This window comes from Siphateles boraxobius, unplaced genomic scaffold (assembly GCF_051911475.1).
Source record: "Siphateles boraxobius isolate OS27281-9 unplaced genomic scaffold, OSU_SipBor_1 7, whole genome shotgun sequence".
Taxonomy (NCBI): domain Eukaryota; kingdom Metazoa; phylum Chordata; class Actinopteri; order Cypriniformes; family Leuciscidae; genus Siphateles; species Siphateles boraxobius.
In genome coordinates this window covers 21,991,504-22,012,500 of record NW_027509197.1, presented here as the reverse complement: position 1 = coordinate 22,012,500, position 20,997 = coordinate 21,991,504, and the positions used below count along the sequence as shown (strand labels likewise).

The following is a 20,997-nucleotide window of genomic DNA, read 5'->3' as shown; positions in this document are numbered from 1 at the left end:
TTAGAAGTTTGTAAATATAATTTTTTTTACAATAGTTTAGACCCTCTCTGACAGCCTGGGGCCTGACGGTTCCACTCTGAGACTAATGGTTCATTCCATTTACCTCGAAAGAATGTTGTCGGGGCCTGGAATGACAGTAGATAATGCCAGATAAAATAATGCCAAATGTTTTTGAAACAAATGCCTATTTTTTTCAAGTAATGTAATTCAACAGGCTTTTTTTTTTCAAAACCATTTGGCATTATTTTACTTCCATAGGTCTGAAAACAATGTTACTACTGTTTCACTATGGTTGATGTGCTAAGCAGTCATATTGGATTCTGAAGTCGGGGTTGATGTGGTTCCCCAGAGTTTCCCAGTCTCAACTTTGACTTGAGGAGGGTGTTCCAGTTAAAAGTTCCTACTGGGGACCAGGAATTTCCCTCCTCTGAGGAAAAATGGAATGCAACACAAAATACAGCTAATGAATTATGGAAAATGCAGTCTTGAGTGTTTTGGACTAATTGAATCCTGCTTGCGATAGATGTGCCACTCAAGAACCATTACTGCTGTTTTATCTTGTCACAAAGCAATTCAAGTTTACTGCCTGTTTTTATAAAGCATGTTTTTCTCGGGAGATGAGCAGCAAAACATAATTTGAAGAAACTTCCATCTTTGATTGTTTGTTTTCCCCCCCGTCCCTATGCTGTGTTCAAAGAAGTGTTCATAAGTGGCCATCTCAGTTTTAATGATATTTTAAATGAATTTGACTGTAAGGTTGTTTTCCCCCTTATGTTTCTTCCTTTTTTGCATAGAGACTGATTATTTCAGGGTTGTGAATAAGACTTTAAATTGAAACAATGCAACGTATTGAGAGGACCTTCGAAGTCAAAGCCAGGTTGTTTTGTGTGGCATGAAAGTCACCTTCCAATAAGATAGAAGCTATGGGTCTTGACATGATGAAGAAATAATTTCAGACAGACAATATTAGGTTTTCCATTTACACTTTGTAATTTTTCTGCCTTCCAGTAGTGAAGCCTTTGTAGTCTTTTCCGGAGGGCTTTCGTATGATAAGGCAGGACGGAGACCCACCTTAACCATCATGCATGGCAAAGCCATCACAGTGTTAGAGATGGACTATCCAATTGTGGACTTCATGGTGCTCTGTGACACTCCCTATCTCAACGGTGAGTATGCTGAGCGCTTCAGTCTCCTGTCTTCCATATCAGTTGTCTTGTTCTTGGTGGAACATTTAATTGGACTGAGTAAACTTAAGCTTTTGTTCTTTGTCTCATTGTAGACCTAATCATTGTTGTTAAAAGAGAGTGGAGAGGAGATTAATTTAAGCGAATCAATTGATTCATTCTGACTGTTTCTAATAAATCAGTTCAAACGTCTGATTCACACATTAGTTTGTATCATCACACAGTAGAGTTCCTGTTCTTCTACTTTTTAAATCTTTCTTATTTTGAAATATGTATTTATTTAAATACTATTAATTCTACTGTTTTAGCTATTATTAAGTTTTAGTTGTATTTCATCTAATTTTGTGCATTAGTTCCAGTTGGATGTCATCACCTTAACTATTTTTCCTTTTCTACGAAAACAACGTTTTTACACCTGGCTCGTTTGAAACGTTTGTTTCTAAACCTGATGCATTTTCTTTAGTTCGGTTTGTTTATGCATCTATGAACTTGGCAATCGCACTCGGATCTGTACCAAAACAACCGCTTTGAGATCGCCTGAATGAGGTGTTCTCTGTCCGACTGAAAATGAACTCTGAATCCGACCCAATGGACCAATGAACCAATAATGGGAAATGAATTATATAAAAAAGCAGCGGTGTCTGCTTCTGTGAGTGATCACATTAGTTATCGCAGTTGAAAACCAAAAGAGTGCCTCTTCATCTTAAAATGAGTAATTGCTCTTTTTTGTGCATTGCAAGAATGCTGTCCTGACAAAGCCTTCATTCCCGCTCTAACTGCATTATGAATTTCATATCTATCTTTATTAGTGTATGAATACACTAACGTTCAAAAGTTTTAGTTTGGTAAAGATTTTTTTATGTTTCAGAAAGAAGTCTCTTCTGCTTACCAAGGCTGCATTTACTTGATCGTAAAAACAGTAATATTGTGAAATATTATTACAATTTAAAATTGTATTCACAGTTTACTATGTGAATATTTTGTAAAATGTAATTTATTCCTGTGATGGCAAAGCTGATTTTTCAGCATCACTACTCCAGTCTTCAGTGCCACGTGATCCCTCAGAAATCATTCTAATATGATGATTTGCTGCTCAAGAAACATTTATGATTATAACCTATGTTGAAAACAGTTGGGTTCAATTTGTTTTCAGGATTATTTGATGAATAGAAAGTTTAAAAGAACATAATTAATCTGAAATGGAAAGCTTTTGTAACATTATACACTAGCGTTTAAAAGTTTGGGGTCAGTAAGAATTTTTTGAAAGTCAAGAAATTAATACTTTCATTTAGCAAGGTAGCATTAAATTGATTAAAAGGGCCAATAAAGACGTAAATATTTATAAAAATATTTCTACAATAAATCAATGAAATTATCGGTCCCACTTTATATTAAGTGGCTTTAAGTAATATGTACTTACATCGAAAAATAAGTACAATGTACTTATTGTGTTCAGGCTGTATTGTTAAACACTTTTTGCTGCTATTGAGGTGTGATACGGGTAAGGTTAGGGTCAGGTGTGGTGGTATGGGTAGGTTTAAGGGTTGGGTAATGTAATTACATACTTTAATTACAGCTGTAATTACATGCAGGTATTTTCAAAATATAAGTACAAAGTAAAAACATGTCTGTACAAAGTAAGTCCAATGTATAAAATAATTAATTTCAATGTAAGTACCTAGTACTTAAAGCCACTTAATATAAAGTGGGACCAAATTATCAAATAAATGCTTTTCTTATGAATGATAATTAATCATATTAATCAAATAATCCTAAAACAATTATCACGGTTTTCACAAAAATAATAAGAAACGTTTATTGAACACCAAATCTAAATAGAAGGATTTTTAAAGGATCATGTGACGCTCAAGACTGGAGTAATGACTGCTGACATTTCTGCTTTGTGATTACAGGAATACATTTTAAAAATGTATTTTAAAATATATTGAAATAGACAATATTATTAAATTGTAATAATATTTCTGTTTTATTGTATTTTTTTATTCTTGTTAAGTATGAGACACTTTTGCATAGTAGTGTAAATGCATTGTAAATCGATTCCATATTATCTTTAGAAACAACCAGCTTAAAAGAATGACTTGTTTGCAAATCTGACATCAGTAAGGTGAAATGCTACATAAGAATTGATTCTTGTGGTTTGAGGAGTGACATCTTTGGCTCTGTTCAGTCAAGGGGAAAGACAGAGTCGCTATATCAGTTTTTCTCTCTTCTACACATGCACAGAATTTGTTACCCATAATACAACAGAAAAGAAACAGCAAGCATCCACTAAATGTGAAGTGATTTCAATTCAATCCATTTTTATTTTCCTTTCTCCCTGCTTGTCTCCCTGCTACTGCTTGTTCGTTCACTCTAATCAACACACATTGTACACCATACATTGTACATTATACATCTTCATGACCTTTACAGTTTTTTATAAAAGAAAACATGAGAATCATGTATCATTATTGGATATGATTCCACTGTGTCTCCAGAGCTTTATAGTTACACACAAATACACAACATAATTAATGCCTTAGTCCCCTTGGTTTCAAGATGTCACCTTGTCACCACTTTTCCCTCACAAAGATTAAAGCTGAACTGTGTAATTTCTACACCACCAGAATAAATAAAATTGCAAACATAATAGATTTTAAAACAGGTTTCTAGAACACTCAACCCGTCTACCATTGCTCGTAAAAACAGATCTCATACCATTGGTCAGGCTGGTGGGGATGCTCAAATAAAAACAAAATGTTTTTAAAAGCACCACAAAGGTTACACTTCAAACTATAATCAAACTATAAATGTTTTACCTAAAGTTGAATCATCATATTACAGGGATATTTCACCCCCAAAAAATAAATTCTGTCATTTATAATGAAAACCTGACTTTCTTCTGTGGAACATACATATTCATAATATAATTAATTAAAAAATTAAAACATATTTTTATATCAGTTTTTTGTCTTTTCCATTCAAAGAAAGTCAATTGGGTACAATGTTGTACTACATTACTTCTCCTATGAATTAACTTATATCCACAAATCTAGAGTATTGAATCTATTCTTGTGCTGTCATTGTCTAGAATTCATAGACGGTGATTTGTTGAGATGTGTTTGTGTTGACAGAGGTCCAGGAGCCGTATGCGGTGGTGGTTCTACTGGAGAAAGATTTTGTTGTGGTCGATTTAACCCAGAGCAAGTGAGCAATCTCATCTTTCTCTTTCCACTATCATACTCACACTTCCTGCCATGTGTCTGAATAATGTAACTCGATGTGATGTACTCCAACACCACCAAACACTAGTACTTCCACCAAAGGGAACATCGCTCAACACCTTATATTGTGTTTGTGTTATTTTAAAGATGATTTGTGAAAAAGGAGTTTGTATGAGTGTGTGTTTATCTGTCACGGGTAAATGCCATGGAGTTGTCAATAATAAACATCCATCAAATTAGTCATTATTAAGAACAAGAGCCAAGGTCAGCCTGACACTCAAAATCAGACAGTCATCCATATATTTCATTAAAGTAACCATAAATATCAATATTCACAGTTCTTATATATATAGTATTTATATATATATATATATATACTTCCAGTATTTATATATATATATATTTAAAAAAAATATATACTGAAAATAAATAAATAATAATAAATATAAAAAAAAAAATATATATATATATATATATATATATATATATATATATACATATATATATACATACATTTATTTATTTTCAGTATATATATTTTTTTAAATATATATATATATAAATACTTATTTGCCGCATTTATTATAAATCATTATTTAAAAATAATAATAATGTGCCCTTGTAATCTTTAATCAAACTAACTTCCCATCTCTCTTGCAGCAACATCTCTTCTCTTATGACGTATTTACTGGCGTGAGGGCAGGACTACCTGTCACTCATCATAGCAATAGTAAACCACAAGGATCCAATGATCCAATCAATTCATGTTTAACAAAATTTCTGCCCTACATTTATTCTTTTTCGAGAACCCATCTTGGCTATACATCACAATAGAGAAGAAAACTTCCATTTCATGCCAACTTTAAACTTGAACTTTAAAGTGTACTTTACTTAAAATGTAGTTAAATAAGGTTATATTACATAGTAAAAGCAATAAGCCACTCAAGACCGCAGGTACATTGAAAAATGGGGTAAAATCACACACAACCTTGATCTTATTACTTTTATATCAGCAATAGCAACGTGATAAAATACATTAACACTTACATGTATTAATAATACTTACAATATCATAATAATAATAATATATTCCTAATTTTTAATTCTTTTTTGAGTAATATAGTTCAGTTGCATAAATGTACTTCAGTGGCATCAATATAGTACCCGTGGGAGTCAGTACCTGGTAGCCCACATAGAGTCGCCCACGGGGCACTTTCTATAAATAGCCTCTGTTTCTTTTATCATGATAACACTCATTCTTAAGTATTTCAAATTTGTAGCCCTGCAGATAATTTTATCCCCTTCAGGTAGCTGTCACTTAAGGTTGGAGACCCTGATGTATTCTGTTTATGCATGCCTGTAGCAACGTAATGCACATTAATACAGAAGTCAGTCAGTTAATGTGCGGTCACAGATGTGTGTATAGATATAGGCTATTTTATGAACTTTTTAATGTGACTCTTCCAATCAGATTTCAGAGAAATCTTCTGTTTAATAAATACCTGTTTTTCATTTATAAATCTCTCTCTCCTTTAGTTTTCCTATCTTTGAGAACCCATACCCCATGGACGTCCATGAGTCTCCAGTCACGTGCACTGCTTACTTTGCCGACTGTCCCCCCGACATCATACCCGTGCTTTACTCCATAGGAGCCAAACACAAAAAGACGGGCTACAGTCACAAGGTTTGTCAATGTTCTAAACTAATTTACAAAGTTTTTTTGGAGTTTCTCAATTTCCAATGTAACATCATCTATTTTTACTTTTTTAATTGTTTTTGTTTTCAGGAGTGGCCGGTCAGTGGTGGCACATGGACGGTCGGTTCGCAGACGTATCCAGAGATTATCGTTACAGGGTAAGTGAATTTGTGTGTGCTTTGTTTTCAACATGCATCTGTGGCTGAACGCTCAGAAACAAGGCTACATGTCAGTATCTTGTATCATATTAAGTACTATTTTATTGATTATTTCATGCTTACTCCTTAGAATAAACTACAGTTTAAGTTTGGGGTCAGTAAAATGTTTTTGAAAGAAGTCTCTTTAGCTCACCTAGGTGGCATTCTTTTGATCAAAGACATGTTTTCAGGATTGTGCGATGAATAGAAAGTTCAAAAGAATAGCATTAATTTGAAATATTTAAATTTTTTACAACAATGTAAAAATCCTTACTTCCATTTTTGATCAATTTTATATATTTGTGCTAATAAAAAATTCTTCAATCTCCTTTTTGCCCTCCAACTTTTGAACTGTTGTGTATATTGCAAATTGATATGACAAATGTCAGTTTTAGCATTACAGCTACACATTCTGAAGCTATTTGAGCAGTATGCTTCATGTGCTACTTTTGAAATATTGTTGCATAAAATTATTGGAAACCGTAATTATTTAGTCTTTGACAAAACAAAAATGTTTTGAGTTGTTAAAACTCGATCTGTGCAAAAATCTACAATTTGACATGTCTCATTACTCACCCGTTCGTGTCCCGTAATATTAGTGAATAGTGAAAAGTTGTTCCATGGTTGACATGGAGCATGCTATATCTCAAACCTCTGGGAAATCACCCATTTAAAAAAAAGAGGAGAGTCTGCTGTCAAAAGAGAATGTGACAGAGCTCGTAATAAAACAAGAATCAACATTAGCTTTGCTTGGCTTTTCGGAGATGGTGAGGACTAAGGGATTTTAAATGTTTTAAAAGTGACTTGGAGAGGGCATTTTTATTACTCAATAGGTGATTAAGGTATTTTATTGAAAACATAAATTGCCATTTGTAGTGCCATGTCTATTAATGTGTATATCTACAGTAACATCAAATTTGTGTTTTTTTATACATTTTTTTTATCTCAAACTTCATACTAAAAACTGTCCCAGAGCATGTTCTCCCTTTTGTGTGTGTGTGTCACATTGTCGCTCACAGCAGTATTGACAGGTAGAAGGAAACATATTGGGGGAAAAAAACTGAATGTCACACTTGCTTCCAAGTCTCCACTAAATGATTTTAGATATAGTGCATTAATAAAGGGTGTTTCTTCAAATATTGGCACCTTTGACTCTGTGGACTTTTAGAAAATAATCTCTGAAAACTCACTGTTCACACTCTCAGTAGTTGTCACAAGAGGATTTTTTTGTCATGAATATCAGTATCATTTCCACCACGTCAACTGATGTTATGATTTCATATGTTTATGTAATCTAAAGTCTTCTTAATGAAAGTATAATAAAATCTATGTGCTCCCCAGCTAACTTTTTTTTTTAAAGCATAATCTTTATCTTTAGTAGTTTCAGAAGGTTTGTTGTGCAGGTATAACAACTGAACAAATCGGCCCACACGAGGTGACTCTTCAAAATAGTTTGACACCCCTGTCTCAAAAAGTGAAACTTTCTACCCACACATGGAGGTCATTTATAGAATTTTTATTTGCTTGAAAACTCTGGATTGATTTTGTTTTTGTTCTGAAGCATGCATTGATTGCGTTTGTTTTCACTTGAAGTCAGTGATGTAATAAATGTGCCCTCCTGCTTAGCTCTCATTGGTAAATGTATCGCGCTTCTCTGCTTTAATTCAATAGTGCTATTGACCCTGCCTGTTGTTCTCTCTGCCTCTTTTTTCCTCCTGTTTCCATAGCTGTCATTGCCTGCTTCCTCTTAAGTGGTTTAACACATATACTCATTTGCTCATACGATCACTCTTTGTCCTTCCTCTTTGCTGTCCCCCACAGACATGCAGACGGATCGATAAAATTTTGGGATGCCACAGCGAGTAAGTGTCTTCGCTTTGAAGAGCTTGTTCCCCCCCTTCAGCCTCATGCTGTTCCATCTCACGCTTTCTTACCTCTGCCATATGATTCCTCATTTTTCATTTCATTCTTTACAATTCAGACCCAATATGACCAAAATGGACATCCAAATACCACACCTTTATGTGATGGTTTCACAACCATGGCCGTTACTTAAAATAATATTCCAGGTTCAATATAAGTTAAGCTCATTAGACAGCATTTTTGGCATTATGTTGATTACCACATTATCCCTTGATCATCCCTTGTTTACTATTAAAAAATATATATTGTGGTTACAGTGACGCACAATTAAGGACAATTTTGGAGGATTTGTACAGAAATAATACGTTTATAATTGTATAAAAGAACTTTCATTAATGATTGTGTTAACTTTAGTCTGCTATTTAAGCCATAAAGCTTTTTAAATCATAATGTTACAGTCAATCTAAGGTTTGAGGGTGGTGTTCTATTGCAAGGCAACAAAGCTGGATATAATTTTACACAGACAAGTTGAATGTGTAATTTTTTAATACTTTAAGTCTTGTGGCTATACTGTTAAAAATGTGCTTATTTTATTGTTAACAGATTGACCCCATTCACTTCCTTTGTTAAGGCCTGTTCACACCAAGAATGATAACTACACTGAACAACACTTTTGTTTTTGCCCCCATATTTCATGAGCTGAACTCAAAGATCTAAGACTTTTTCTATGTACACAAAAGGACTATATATCTCAAATATTGTTCACAAATCTGTCTAAATCTGTGTTAGTGAGCACTTCTCCTTTGCTGAGATAATCTATGCACCTCACAGGTGTGGCATATCACGATGCTGATTAGACAGCATGATTATTGCACAGGTGTGCCACAGGCTGGCCACAATAAAAGGCCACTCTAAAATGTGCAGTTTTATCACACAGCACAATGCCCCAGATGTTGCAAGTTTTGAGGGAGCGTGCAATTGGCATGCTGACTGTTGGAATGTCCACCAGAGCTGTTGTCTGTGAATAGAATGTTAATTTCTCTACCATAAGCCGTCTCCAAAGGCGTTTCAGAGAATTTGGCAGTACTTCCAACCGGCCTCACAACCGCAAACCAGCCCAGGACCTTCACATCCAGCATCTTCACCTCCAAGATCGTCTAAGACCAGTAGGGTTGGGTACCGAAACGCGGTGCAATAGGGAACCGGTTGCGACGTAAACGGTAGTAACCAGACCGAATAAGAACGAAAATTTCGGTGCCCGATTTCGGTGCCTGACTCTCTGTGTCATGAGGCGCACACATGCAAGGTTTCTCGCTCTCTCCCTCTCCGCCGTGTGCGCACTATATGGTTTGGAGCACAGTCTGTTCTGTCTCGCATGCGCGCTCTTGCTCGCTCGCTCGCTCGCTCTCTCTAGATTCTGGGACATTTTAACTCATCTGCAGGCAGGGAGCCGTTATCAATAGGCGGGAAACTCCCGGAACGTCTGCTGATAGCGAGGGGATTAATGAAGATGCCAAAGACAAAACGCTCCAAGGTTTGGCTGCATTTCACGTATAAAATTACGGGTCAGAACGCCCTCTGGGTGTGCCGATTGTCTGAAGCCCATATAGAATCATGCCAATCCATTGGCTGATGGCGCGGGCGCCGCCTCGACGCTCTCTCATATTATATTAGCACGTGCATCATCTGCTCCTCAGATTTCTCTGCCGAAAAAGGAAGCTTGTCGGCAGCGCGAGGAGCTTGGCAGTGAATGCAGCGTCTCGTTCCCTATTCAGAGAACACAGGTTACGTTCTCTTTCATAGGTTTACTCAACACTGCGTAGCTAAGACGCAGTGGGAACGAAATACCAGACTCGCCAAGCTAAGCGCTGCCATAACTACAATGACCAGATAACTTACATGACTGCTTCAAGCAGACAAAACATGGGAACCTGGAGCCATGTCAAGATTATATTACCCTGGTTGTAATCTCTATTAATCTCCAGTATTATTACATTGTTTGATACAATATTGTTTTATTTGATATTATGTAATTGTGGATTTTTATTTTATATTGGTTTATTTATTATTACCATATGTTACTTGTATTTAAATTGTTTAAAGATTTAAGTTATTATTGTGTCCAGTTGGGCCCTGTAAATAAAATGGTATTATTTTTTGACAAAGTGTGTGCGGTTTCGTTTTCTTAAGTACCTTTTCAAGAACTGTTTAAGCACCGGAACCGTTAAAAAAATACAGAGTAGGTACTGGTATCGGATAATATCCAACCGATACCCAACCCTAGAGACCAGCCACCCGGACAGCTGCTGCAACAATCGATTTGCATAACCAAAGAACTTCAGCACACACTTGTCAGAAACCGTCTCAGGGAAGCTCATCTGCATGCTCATACTCACCGGACATGTCACCAATTGAGCATGTTTGGGATGCTCTGGATCGGCGTATATGACAGCGTGTTCCAGGTCCTGCCAATATCCAGCAACTTTGCACAGCCATTGAAGAGGAGTGGACCAACATTCCACAGGCCACAATCAACAACCTGATCAACTCTATGCGAAGGAGATGTGTTTCACTGCGTGAGACAAATGGTTGTCACACCAGATACAGACTGGTTTTCGGACCCCCCACCCAATACAGTAAAACTGCACATTTTAGAGTGTCCTTTTATTGTGGCCAGCCTAAGGCACACCTGTGCAATAATCATGCTGTATAAGCAGCATCTTGATATGCCACACCTGTGAGGTGGATAGATTGTCTCGGTAAAGGAGAAGTGCTCACTAACACCGTTTTAGACAGATTTGTGAACAATATTTGAGAGAAATAGTCCTTTTGTGTACATAGAAAAAGTCTTAGATCTTTGAGTTCAGCTCATGAAAAATGGGGGTAAAAACAAAAGTGTTGCGTTTATAATTTTGTTCAGTCTATAAAAACAATTATAAAAATAACTATATTAGTATCCACACCAATGAACAATAACGTTCTGTTTATTATAAGTGCGTGCTGCGGATGTGTTGTCTTCTGCTTTAAATGCACAAGGTCTGATTGGCTGCGTCATCAGCTGAAAAAAAATACTCTGAATGTGATTCCAAAGATATTGTTCCTCTGTGTTGTTATTGTTTAAGTGTGGTGTGCACTTCTATATTCTTTTATATTAATTATAATTATAGTTATCATTACAGTTATCATCCATGGTATAAATGTGCCTTAAATGTCTTGATTTAAACCTTTTTTTTCCCCTTTAAAAGTAGAGACACTATTCTTTGTGGTAATCATGCCACCATTAGGTGCTGTCAATTAAGCGTAACTTGGACTAAACACAGAATATTTTCATTTAAAGCATTGTTTCCGTTTTAACATCCTGTGCATCACATTCATTATGAAATACGATGTGATGAGGTGATAACCTCCATCTCTGTCAGTCACACTGCAGATGTTGTATAAGCTCAAGACATCAAAGGTATTTGAGAATCCTAAGAGTGGAGACATGGGACGCAGCGGCGACCTTGTTGAGGAAGACCCCTACGCCGTTCAGATGATCAGCTGGTGCCCACAGAGCCGTATCTTTTGTGTAGTCGGCATCAGTGCCCACGTCATCCTGTACAGCTTCAGCAAACATGACGCCAACACCACCATCACGGTGAGTTGGGAAAACTTCTGTTCTTTTAAAGGGATAGTTCACCCAAAAAAAAAGTATTTTGCCAATATTTACTCACCCTCATGCTGTTTCAAACCTTTCTGTATTGTCTTTCTGTATACAGAATAATATATTTTAAAGAATATCTCAATTGATTTTGTCCAAACAATTAAAGCCAATTGGGTCCAAAACAACTTTGGACCCAATTGACTTTTATTGAATGGACAAAATCAGTTAAAATATTCTTCAAAATATCTTCTTTTTTAAATGTATACTATGGATTTGATGAATTAACTTTATATTGTGTGTGAATACTCCATTGAAGTCCTTAGAGGTGCGGCTGCAGTGTGAGATGGAGGACGTCATCTCTCCGTCGGACACAGAGAACACTCCATGTTATTCAGACCCCAGCGGTCTCTCACCCCAACCACAACCCCCCAGTCCCCGCAGCAACACGCCGGACAGCACGCGGGACAGCATCACTTGCCTCAAGTTAGACTACACAAAAATCACAATGTTTGATGTTTTTCTACTGTATGTAGGACTTGAAGGGACATTGTTAGCTTACTTACTTACTAGACAATTCAATATAGAACATATTAGGTTTAATGAAAGTTTAACAATCAAATTAGATTCCACATTAAACAAAATTTGAATACTTGCCTCTCAGGGTTAAAGACCGTATGATCCGAACGCCTCCTGGATACCAGGCGGAGCTGGTGGTTCAGTTTTTATGGATTGATGGCGAGCCACCACAACAAATCACCAGCCTGGATTTAAACTCTGCCTATGGACTGTAAGTGAATCCTCCTCTTTTGTATTATCAATTTTATTCACCCAATAGAATCTTTACTTTTTCCTCTAATTTAATATTCTGTCTTCTACTGTTCCTTGCAAATAAATACCATAGAATTAGCATTAAAATATACAGTGGTAATACCAATTTTTTTTTTACCTGTTTGGACTGATGTACCATGACATATGAGTATGTTAATCAAACATTATTGTGTGGTATATGAGTCTTCTCTGACTCATATTAGTCCTACCATGTTTAATGTAATTGATTTGTTATCACTGCACACTCCAGCCTCATGTGTCCAGATGTTAATATCCCAGCTCATGGGGTGTTTGATGTTTTTGATTAAAGTGGTAAAACTTGTAGTTGTAATTTGGCCTCCTTTTGAATATTTCACTTTTTGTCATCCTGTTTTGATTCAGTCGCAACCATGTGCAACCTTAATTAAGAGCAAAGGTTTTCATGGTGATGTTTGGCTACAATGGACAGAAAGGCTTTGAATTCAGTCCAGCAGATTTAAGCTGTGTCTACACTAGTGTGTTTTCGTTTTAACATGGCTTTTTTAAATTTTAAATGATCCTTGTCCGTACTGGTGTTTCCACTGAGTTTCAGAAAAGATTTCTGTCCACGCTACATGACAGAAAAAGCATGTCACATGACCGTTCATGCACACTGGCCATGCGTGTACAAGTGTAAATTTGGAGATGTAGGGCATGTAGGCAGCTGCAGTATAAAATCCTGAGTTTAACTGCACAATGGCTGCTAAAAAGGACTACAAAGTCACCAAAGCTTGCAGTTCCGTCTCCATGTTATTGTTTACACAGTCGTTGTTGTCTTCCGTTAGTGTAATGGTCATATGATAGGGGCTTGATGAATGAGAGAAAGAGATGCAATGACCCAGAAGACCCAATGTGGGCATCCACGCCTTCGTTTTCAAAAGTCTCCGTTTTGGTCTGTCTACACGGAAATGCAACCCTGGAGTTCTCAAACTAAAATGGGCTCTGCAGAGTTTATAACAGTCTCGGTTTTCGAGAGTTGAAAACTCCGGAGTAGTATGGATGCAAGGCGTAACCTTAGTAAAAGGTATGCGTTTTAAAACGAAAACGCACTAGTGTAAACGCAGCCTAAATGTCACTGCACACACAGTGTCATTCAGACTAAGTTTTTTTGTGTGTCTTGAGGCTTCTTTGTTCATCACTGGGCCCAGGGATTTGTGTTTTGCCAGTGATTGATGGAACATTTTATAATCAATCTCTTGTAACTGATCTTATAAAGTTCCATATACCCCTTGTAGAACATGTTGTTTAGCATTCTAGACAAAAATAAAAGAGTTTTATTTATTTATTAATACAAATGTAGGGTTCTAATATTGTAGTGAAATACAGTGAAAATCTATGGAAAAAAATAACTGTGAAAAATTATTACAATTTATATAACTAAATAAATGTTAACCGTTAAATAACTTTCGATTTTGATATATTTTAAAGTTTTAATGCATTTTTTATTTTTTTCAAGATTGTTTGATTAAAAGAAAATTCAAAACATCAGCATTTATTTGAAATATAATTATTTATAACAATATAAATGTCTTCTGATTAATTTTGTTATTTCTTGCTTAAAGAAATATTAATTTTGATTTCTTTTGAGAAAAACAAATCGTACTGACCCCAAACTTTTGAACAGTTCTTTTTAGTTAGTATATTTAGATTTTTAATATATCCAGAATTTATACTGAATTAACTTTGATATATAATATAATTTTGAACAGAATTTTTGTATATTCTAGGGATGTCCCGAGCCGATCTCAAGGATCGGTATCGGGGGCGAGTGACTCCTTTTTTCCCCTAAGCCCGATCCTTTATTTTACATCAGCTGTCACGTGGATGTATTGCAGTAGGTGGCGGTATGCAGCTTCAAGTGGGTTTACCAACCCCCAAAGGAAAAGAAGCTCAAAAGTGCATATGACACGCGAGAACCAATTAGGTCTTTGCTAGTGCGTCTCACACACACACGTTCGAGCTTCCGTGTTTAGCATATTTGATGCGCACTTTTGTAACAAATCACTCGAAAGTTATTTACTGTAGAGACGTAGTTGCCATAATAATAATAATTCATTACATGTATATAGCGCTTTTCTCTGCACTCAAAACGCTTTTACATAGAAGGGGGAATCTCCTCAACCACCACCAATGTGCAGCAGCTATATTACACCAGAATGCCCACCACACAGCAGCTTATTGGTGGAGAGGAGACAGAGTGATGAAGCCAATGAGTATATAGGGATGATTAGGATGCCATGATGGACAGAGGCCACTGGGCAAATTTGGCCAGGATGCGGGGGTTACACCCTTACTCTTTCGAAAGACATTCTTTGTGACCACAGAGAGTCAGGACCTTGGTTTTACGTCTCATCCGAAGGACGGTGCTCTTTGACAGTTTAGTGTCCCCGTCGCTATACTGGGGCGTTAGGACCCACACAGACCAGACACAGGGTGAGTGCACCCTGCTGGCCTCACTAACACCTTTTCCAGCAGGAACCTGGTTTTTCCATGAGTCTCCCATCCAGGTACTAACCCCGCTCAACCCTGTTTAGCTTCAGTGGGCAACCAGTCTTGGGCTACAGGGTGATATGGCTGCTGGTGTCAGTAACGCATTACTTCGGGTGCACCTTGCTCCGGACTTGACTGACACCCCAAACGTCATACTTTCTAATCTTTTATACCATTTTGTTTTTCTTTTTTTGTTCCAATTATTCTGCTTGTTATACATAGTAGTCCTATATTAATAATTGTGACATATAATATATATATATACATAGTGGGAGAGCGAGAGAAAGAGTATCTTATGAATAGAATTATAGGCTCACGCTTCAAACAAATAAGTAGCTGGATTCAGCCTCGTACTAAACGAACTGCTCTAACGAAATCCAACATTTTAGCAGTTTTTATCAACCCAATGCACACAGCCATATTGCGGACTCAGCCCATTTCACAGCGAGTATCGCAGCTGACTCAAAGGATGCGTTAAACTGGACATAATGTTACATTCAGTAATTGTATTATATTTAATTATGACTGCAATAGCAAAAGTATTGTTAGTCATGATTGAACTTGACTTTATAATAGGCTTTTGTATAACTGACACTTTTACTAAGAAACATAGTTGTGTATGATCAGTGAGTGTGTGTTTTTGTATAGGTTGGCTGTAGGTAACTGCAATGGTTTGGCAGTTGTGGACTACCTGCAGAAAACCATTCTGCTGTGTATGAACACCCTGGAGCTGTACGGATCCGCAGACCCTTTCCAGCGATTAACACGCTCTCCTCGCAAAAACCGGCAGTCCACATCAGGTACACATGCACAATGTGTCTCAGATGCCCGCAAATGTTCAAATACATTGTGTTTCTCTGTAATACCAGCTGTGAACACACGTCACTGGCATGCATCTGCAAACATGCTCAGCATTTCAGCCATCAAAAACAAACTTTACAAATCAAACTTCTGTCCTTGGCTGAAAATAGTCTGTCTCACACACAAACATACAGTCCCTCTCTTTAACTGCATGGAACAGACTGCATTCATGGTTGCCTTCTCTGCATGTCGTCTGTTGTGTCTCTGTTGCTGTTGGTCTTTGCCTGAGCACGACACCTAACAGAGAACACAGCGTAACCTGCCATACGGACTCGCTGTTGCTAATCCAGCACAGATCTCGCTCCACCTGCCCTCCTCTATCCTCCTACCTCGACTGCTCACGCACATACACACTCACCCTCACACGTACCATCCAGAGAAAGATGTCATAAGTGAAAGCTGGAGATGAAGATCTGTTTTCATAGAGCTTCATCAAAAGGAAGCTGTGGGGAAGCGGCCATACTGGCTCTTCACTTCAAAGAGGTCACTCTCCCTCCTCTTGTTCAGGCAGCCGTATCTTTAGAAACCGAGAGGCTTTGAGCCGACATGGAGATGCAGAGGTGGGCAGAAAGGTCGTTTGGTGCGGTCGAAGAATGATTTTTATCTGTACCTTATGTAAGCTCTCGAAAAAGACAAAGAACGTCTTAACGCTCACCCACACACTATGGCCAGTGTGTATTCCTATCTGAAGATCTGAAGGGCCAGAAATCCCCCTCTGTTTTCATTCTAACATTGATTATGTTCTTTAGTCTTTCTTTTCGTTTATGGTGGAATCCAAATGTCTGAGACTAAGTCAAATGTTGAAAATTTCAATGCAGTTTTTCATTAGGGCTTTTCACACTTGAAATAGGTCACCCTGGGTCATTCTATACCCCGGGTAAAGGGAATCCTGGGTTATCTTTATTTACGTTTCACACTGTTAAAGTCCTTATTTGCATATTTAAGGTATCACTGACTGGACAAATGCAGCATGTGACCTATTTTCACAAAGGCTCTAGCATTGCATGTCCTCATATTACACATTGCTGACTGTAATATCAAGAATGAATTTTTATAAAGGTAAGCATTAAATGGTCTCTTCTTCACTCCAATTGTCACGTTTTCCATCCCCGTTTGACATGTTTATCCTATCTAACGCAGAAATTATGTATATATACATTGAGCAGTTTTTCCGTGACTGCCAAAACATTGTAACATTGTAACATTCTAACACTGCATCGTTTTACACTGTACAAGTATGTCACCGCAATGCGGAGTTAACACCCTAAAAGCAGTGCTAACTCTGCTCCATACCAAGGTTTCATAACCCGTGGTAAAAAGCGGTGTTTAGAACGACGATAACCCGGGGTTAAGCGCAGTGTGAATAACCCTATTGCAAATGATGTTGTCAGTATAACAAATGGACTACACTCAGTCATTTTCTCTCATTAAAACTTAATATTACTCTTGTGTATTAATAGTACTTTTATATACACTACCATTCACGAGTCTTTGAAAAGTATCTTATTTAAAAAAATATTCTTATTTATTTGATCAAAACTACAGTAAAAGTAGCCTAGAAACCTAGACGGACCCTAGCGGCAGCAAAATGTATTTTTGCGGCAGTTGTGATGGTTCCGCGTGAATTCCCTGCTGCTTGAAAACAAAGAAGATGACCGCTGCTGCTGGCGAACAGCGGTCTTTCGAACCGGCTTTGGCCGCGACTCTGGAGGACTTGGAGTTAAGCTTTTCTTTGAGAAAAGAACAAAGAACGGCACTTAAGTCATTCTTAAAAAAGGAAGATGTGTTCAGAGTTTTGCCGACTGGATACAGCAAACGTTTACTATATAAACTAGCTCCGCTGCTGGGAAAACATGGGACTCACCCAGCCACAACCGTTCGTTGCTCTGGTTGGTTGTAGCGCTATCCTATTGTGTGTAGAGGGAATTTGAAAGAACCGTTAATCCCGCCCCTCAGATTGAGGTATGCCAATGGTGAGTTCCCAGACCTAACATCTTGATGTGGGTCTGGCTTGCCAGGCTACAGTAAAAGAGTAAAGTTGTGAAATAATATTACAATTTAAAATAACTTCTATTTTAATATATATTTAAAATATAATTTATTCCTGTGATGGCAAACATAATTTCAAGGCCATTACTCCAGTCTTCAGTGTCATATGGTCCTTCAGAAATCATTCCAAAATGCTGATTTGGTTTCTAGTGAATACATTCATGCCCGATTGAGAAATGGTTACAAATATGCTTATTTGATAGTGAAGTCTTATATATTTCTGATTCATGGTTTATCACAAAACAATATTTTCTGTTTATCTCCAGGTTTAAAATAAATTTTGAATCCCAGAATTTCAGTCAGGTCTCAGACTTTTGGACCCCACTTTATCAGTGATGCCGCAGTTCTCTCTGTAAAAATTGAAATGGTTGGTTACCTTCTATTCAACAAAAGCAATGTTGTGAAGGAGTGAAGACAGTGTAGCTCAGGTGATCCGCCTGCTGTCAGATACTCACACTCATTTTAGACGGAATCTGTCTGCTAAATTAATTCACACCTGCACACATACACTTTTAGATAGACAGATGAGAGGAGACATTTTTATTTGTTCATATGTTATTTTTGTTGGTTTGTTTGTTTGTGCAATATCATTGCTACATTTGAGAGAGGAGACATTTTTATTTGTTCATATGTTATTTTTATTGGTTTGTATGTTTGAGCAATTTCATTGCTACAGTTCAGGTGGCTATTAATCCCCAAAAGCTGTTTCCTTCTGTTTAGCTGTTTTTTTTTTTGGTTGTTGTTTTTTTGCCTTAATTTTTTTTTGTTTTTTTGAAAGAAAGAAAATACAAAAGGTTAGGCTCAATTGTCCAAGGTTTATGCCTTCATTCTCTCCCTCGATACACTGGGTCTTGCTCAGATTGTGGTCACACACGTTTTGTCACTCTGAGCCTGTTTTGTTCTTCTCTCCTCCTCTTTTCCTCCCTCGCTCCATCTCTCCTCTCGTGGGTGGCGGTGCTGGGGCATGGGGCGCTGTTGCAGACTTTTGCATGCGCGGCCTGTCTAACTTTTATTCCGATTCAAAGAAACGGATCCGTACTTCCTATCAGAGTAAGTCACGTCTCCATTGAAGCGCCGGCGGGGGCGTCACAACAGCAAGGAGACAAAGCACAGACAATGGGATGTCATTTATAAAAAATGTGTTGTTTCGATGAAGATTACCAAAGGTAGAATTACTGTTCTGCATTTAATTCAGTGCAATATATTATTATATGAATTGTTACAGAATATCATAACATATCCTGAATTTGCATACATTGAAATCTTCAATCTTTGATTGTCTCCTTGCTAAGTGTTTTATTGATTTGCGCCAAAGGTTTGTGTAATGAACCATTGAATCATTTCTATTTAATCAAAATTTGTGCGTGAATTTTTAACAACAAATTTCATACTCATACTAAAGTCAACTAATTCTACTAATTTAAGTCAAAATTTTTAAAATAGAGAAGCTTTTAAAAAAACCTTGGAAGGGACCTTTGAATTTAAAGTATATAGTATAATTTTTTTTTTTTTTATCTGACATATTATCAGATTGTCCCAAACATTTGGTATACAAAAACAGACTGCTGATGGAATTATCACGTTTGCGAAAATGAGGCTTTCACTGCATTCCTCTATATGACCATAATATTTCATTATTCAATCTTTTAAGACATTGAGATCTGTTAAGCGTCTACTTTCCAGAAGAACTTTAGTTCCCTTTCGTTGTCACTCCGAGTTACATCGGATGACGACGAATGGGGTTTCGCTTAGAAAGCCTATCAACTTCGAGTATTACAAAACGAGCCAATGGCAAAGAAATGCCATGGGTCTGCGGAATTTGCATGGCGTAACTCCGCCCCACCTCGTGGGTATAAAAGGAGGAAGCCGGCAACATGCAGATATGTTTTCGCTGAGGAGCCAATGTATTCTTCTCTCCACAAGCCATCTCTGAATTGTCAGCTTCACAAACGAGTACCTTGAGTGTTGGTATGACGGCGATCTACGGCTAGAGCCTTCTTCCTGCTGATCTGTTGCAGTGGTCTGCCAGTCGGTGCGTTTCACCCAGGGTGCTTCAACACTTGAGTTTTCTCTCACTAAAAGAGCTTTAGTGCTTCGGCACCTAGCTCGTCTGGGCCTTCGGGTCAACTGGGAGAAGAGCAAACTTTGCCCCGTGCAGAGGATCTCTTTTCTTGGTATGGACATCGACTCGGTCGCCATGTCCGCGCAGCTTACGAGCGAGCGCGCGCAGTCACTGCTGACTTGCCTGAGACAATTCGAGGGCAGGAGTGCGGTTCCACTGAAACTCTTTCAGAGGCTCCTGGGGCATATGGCATCTGCAGCCGCGGTCACGCTGCTCGGATTGCTTCATATGAGACCGCTTCAGCTTTGGCTTCGCGACCGAGTCCCGAGGTGGGCATGGCAACACGGCACGCTCCGAGTACCAGTTACTCCGACCTGCCGTTAGTTCTTCACCCCGTGGTCGAACCTCAGTTTCCTCAGGGCGGGTGTCCCCCTGGAACGAGCTTCCCGGCATGTTGTCGTCTCAACAGATGCCTCCACCACGGGCTGGGGCGCCATGTGCAATGGACATGCTGCTGCGGGCTCCTGGACAGGACCCCAGCGGCTATGGCATGTCAATTGCCTCGAGTTGTTGGCAGGACGCCTTGCCCTGCACCGCTTCCGGGCGTTGCTCAGGGGTCAACACGTACTAGTCCATTCAGACAATACCGCCACTTTAGCGTACATCAACCATCAAGGTGGTCTACGCTCCCACCGTATGTCACAACTCGTCAGAAGCATCTGAGGTCGCTTCGAGCCATTTTCATTCCTGGAGCGCTGAACTGTGCAGCCGACGAGCTCTCACGGTTTCAGCCACTCCCTGGAGAATGGCGACTCCATCCCCAGTCGGTCCAGCTGATTTGGGACCAGTTCGAGGACGCACAGATAGATCTGTTGCCTCCCA

At 38.1% G+C, this 20,997-nt stretch overlaps 1 protein-coding gene across 10 annotated transcripts in view; it reads left to right on the top strand.

Moving 5' to 3' along the window:
• stxbp5l (syntaxin binding protein 5L) overlaps positions 1-20,997 on the top strand; it is a 196,220-nt gene that overhangs the window by 136,524 nt on the left and 38,699 nt on the right. For 4 of the 10 annotated variants that reach the window (XM_077216034.1, XM_077216032.1, XM_077216029.1 and 1 more), the window contains exons 10-18: positions 1,009-1,166; positions 4,319-4,391; positions 5,945-6,092; positions 6,195-6,262; positions 8,123-8,163; positions 11,584-11,801; positions 12,124-12,290; positions 12,469-12,594; positions 15,792-15,943. In XM_077216034.1, the coding sequence (XP_077072149.1) occupies positions 1,009-1,166; positions 4,319-4,391; positions 5,945-6,092; positions 6,195-6,262; positions 8,123-8,163; positions 11,584-11,801; positions 12,124-12,290; positions 12,469-12,594; positions 15,792-15,943 (1,151 nt within the window). Of the gene's footprint in view, positions 1-1,008; positions 1,167-4,318; positions 4,392-5,944; positions 6,093-6,194; positions 6,263-8,122; positions 8,164-11,583; positions 11,802-12,123; positions 12,291-12,468; positions 12,595-15,791; positions 15,944-19,034; positions 19,104-20,997 lie in introns of all 10 variants that reach the window. The other 6 variants (XM_077216031.1, XM_077216027.1, XM_077216025.1 and 3 more) reach the window with 3 other exon arrangements.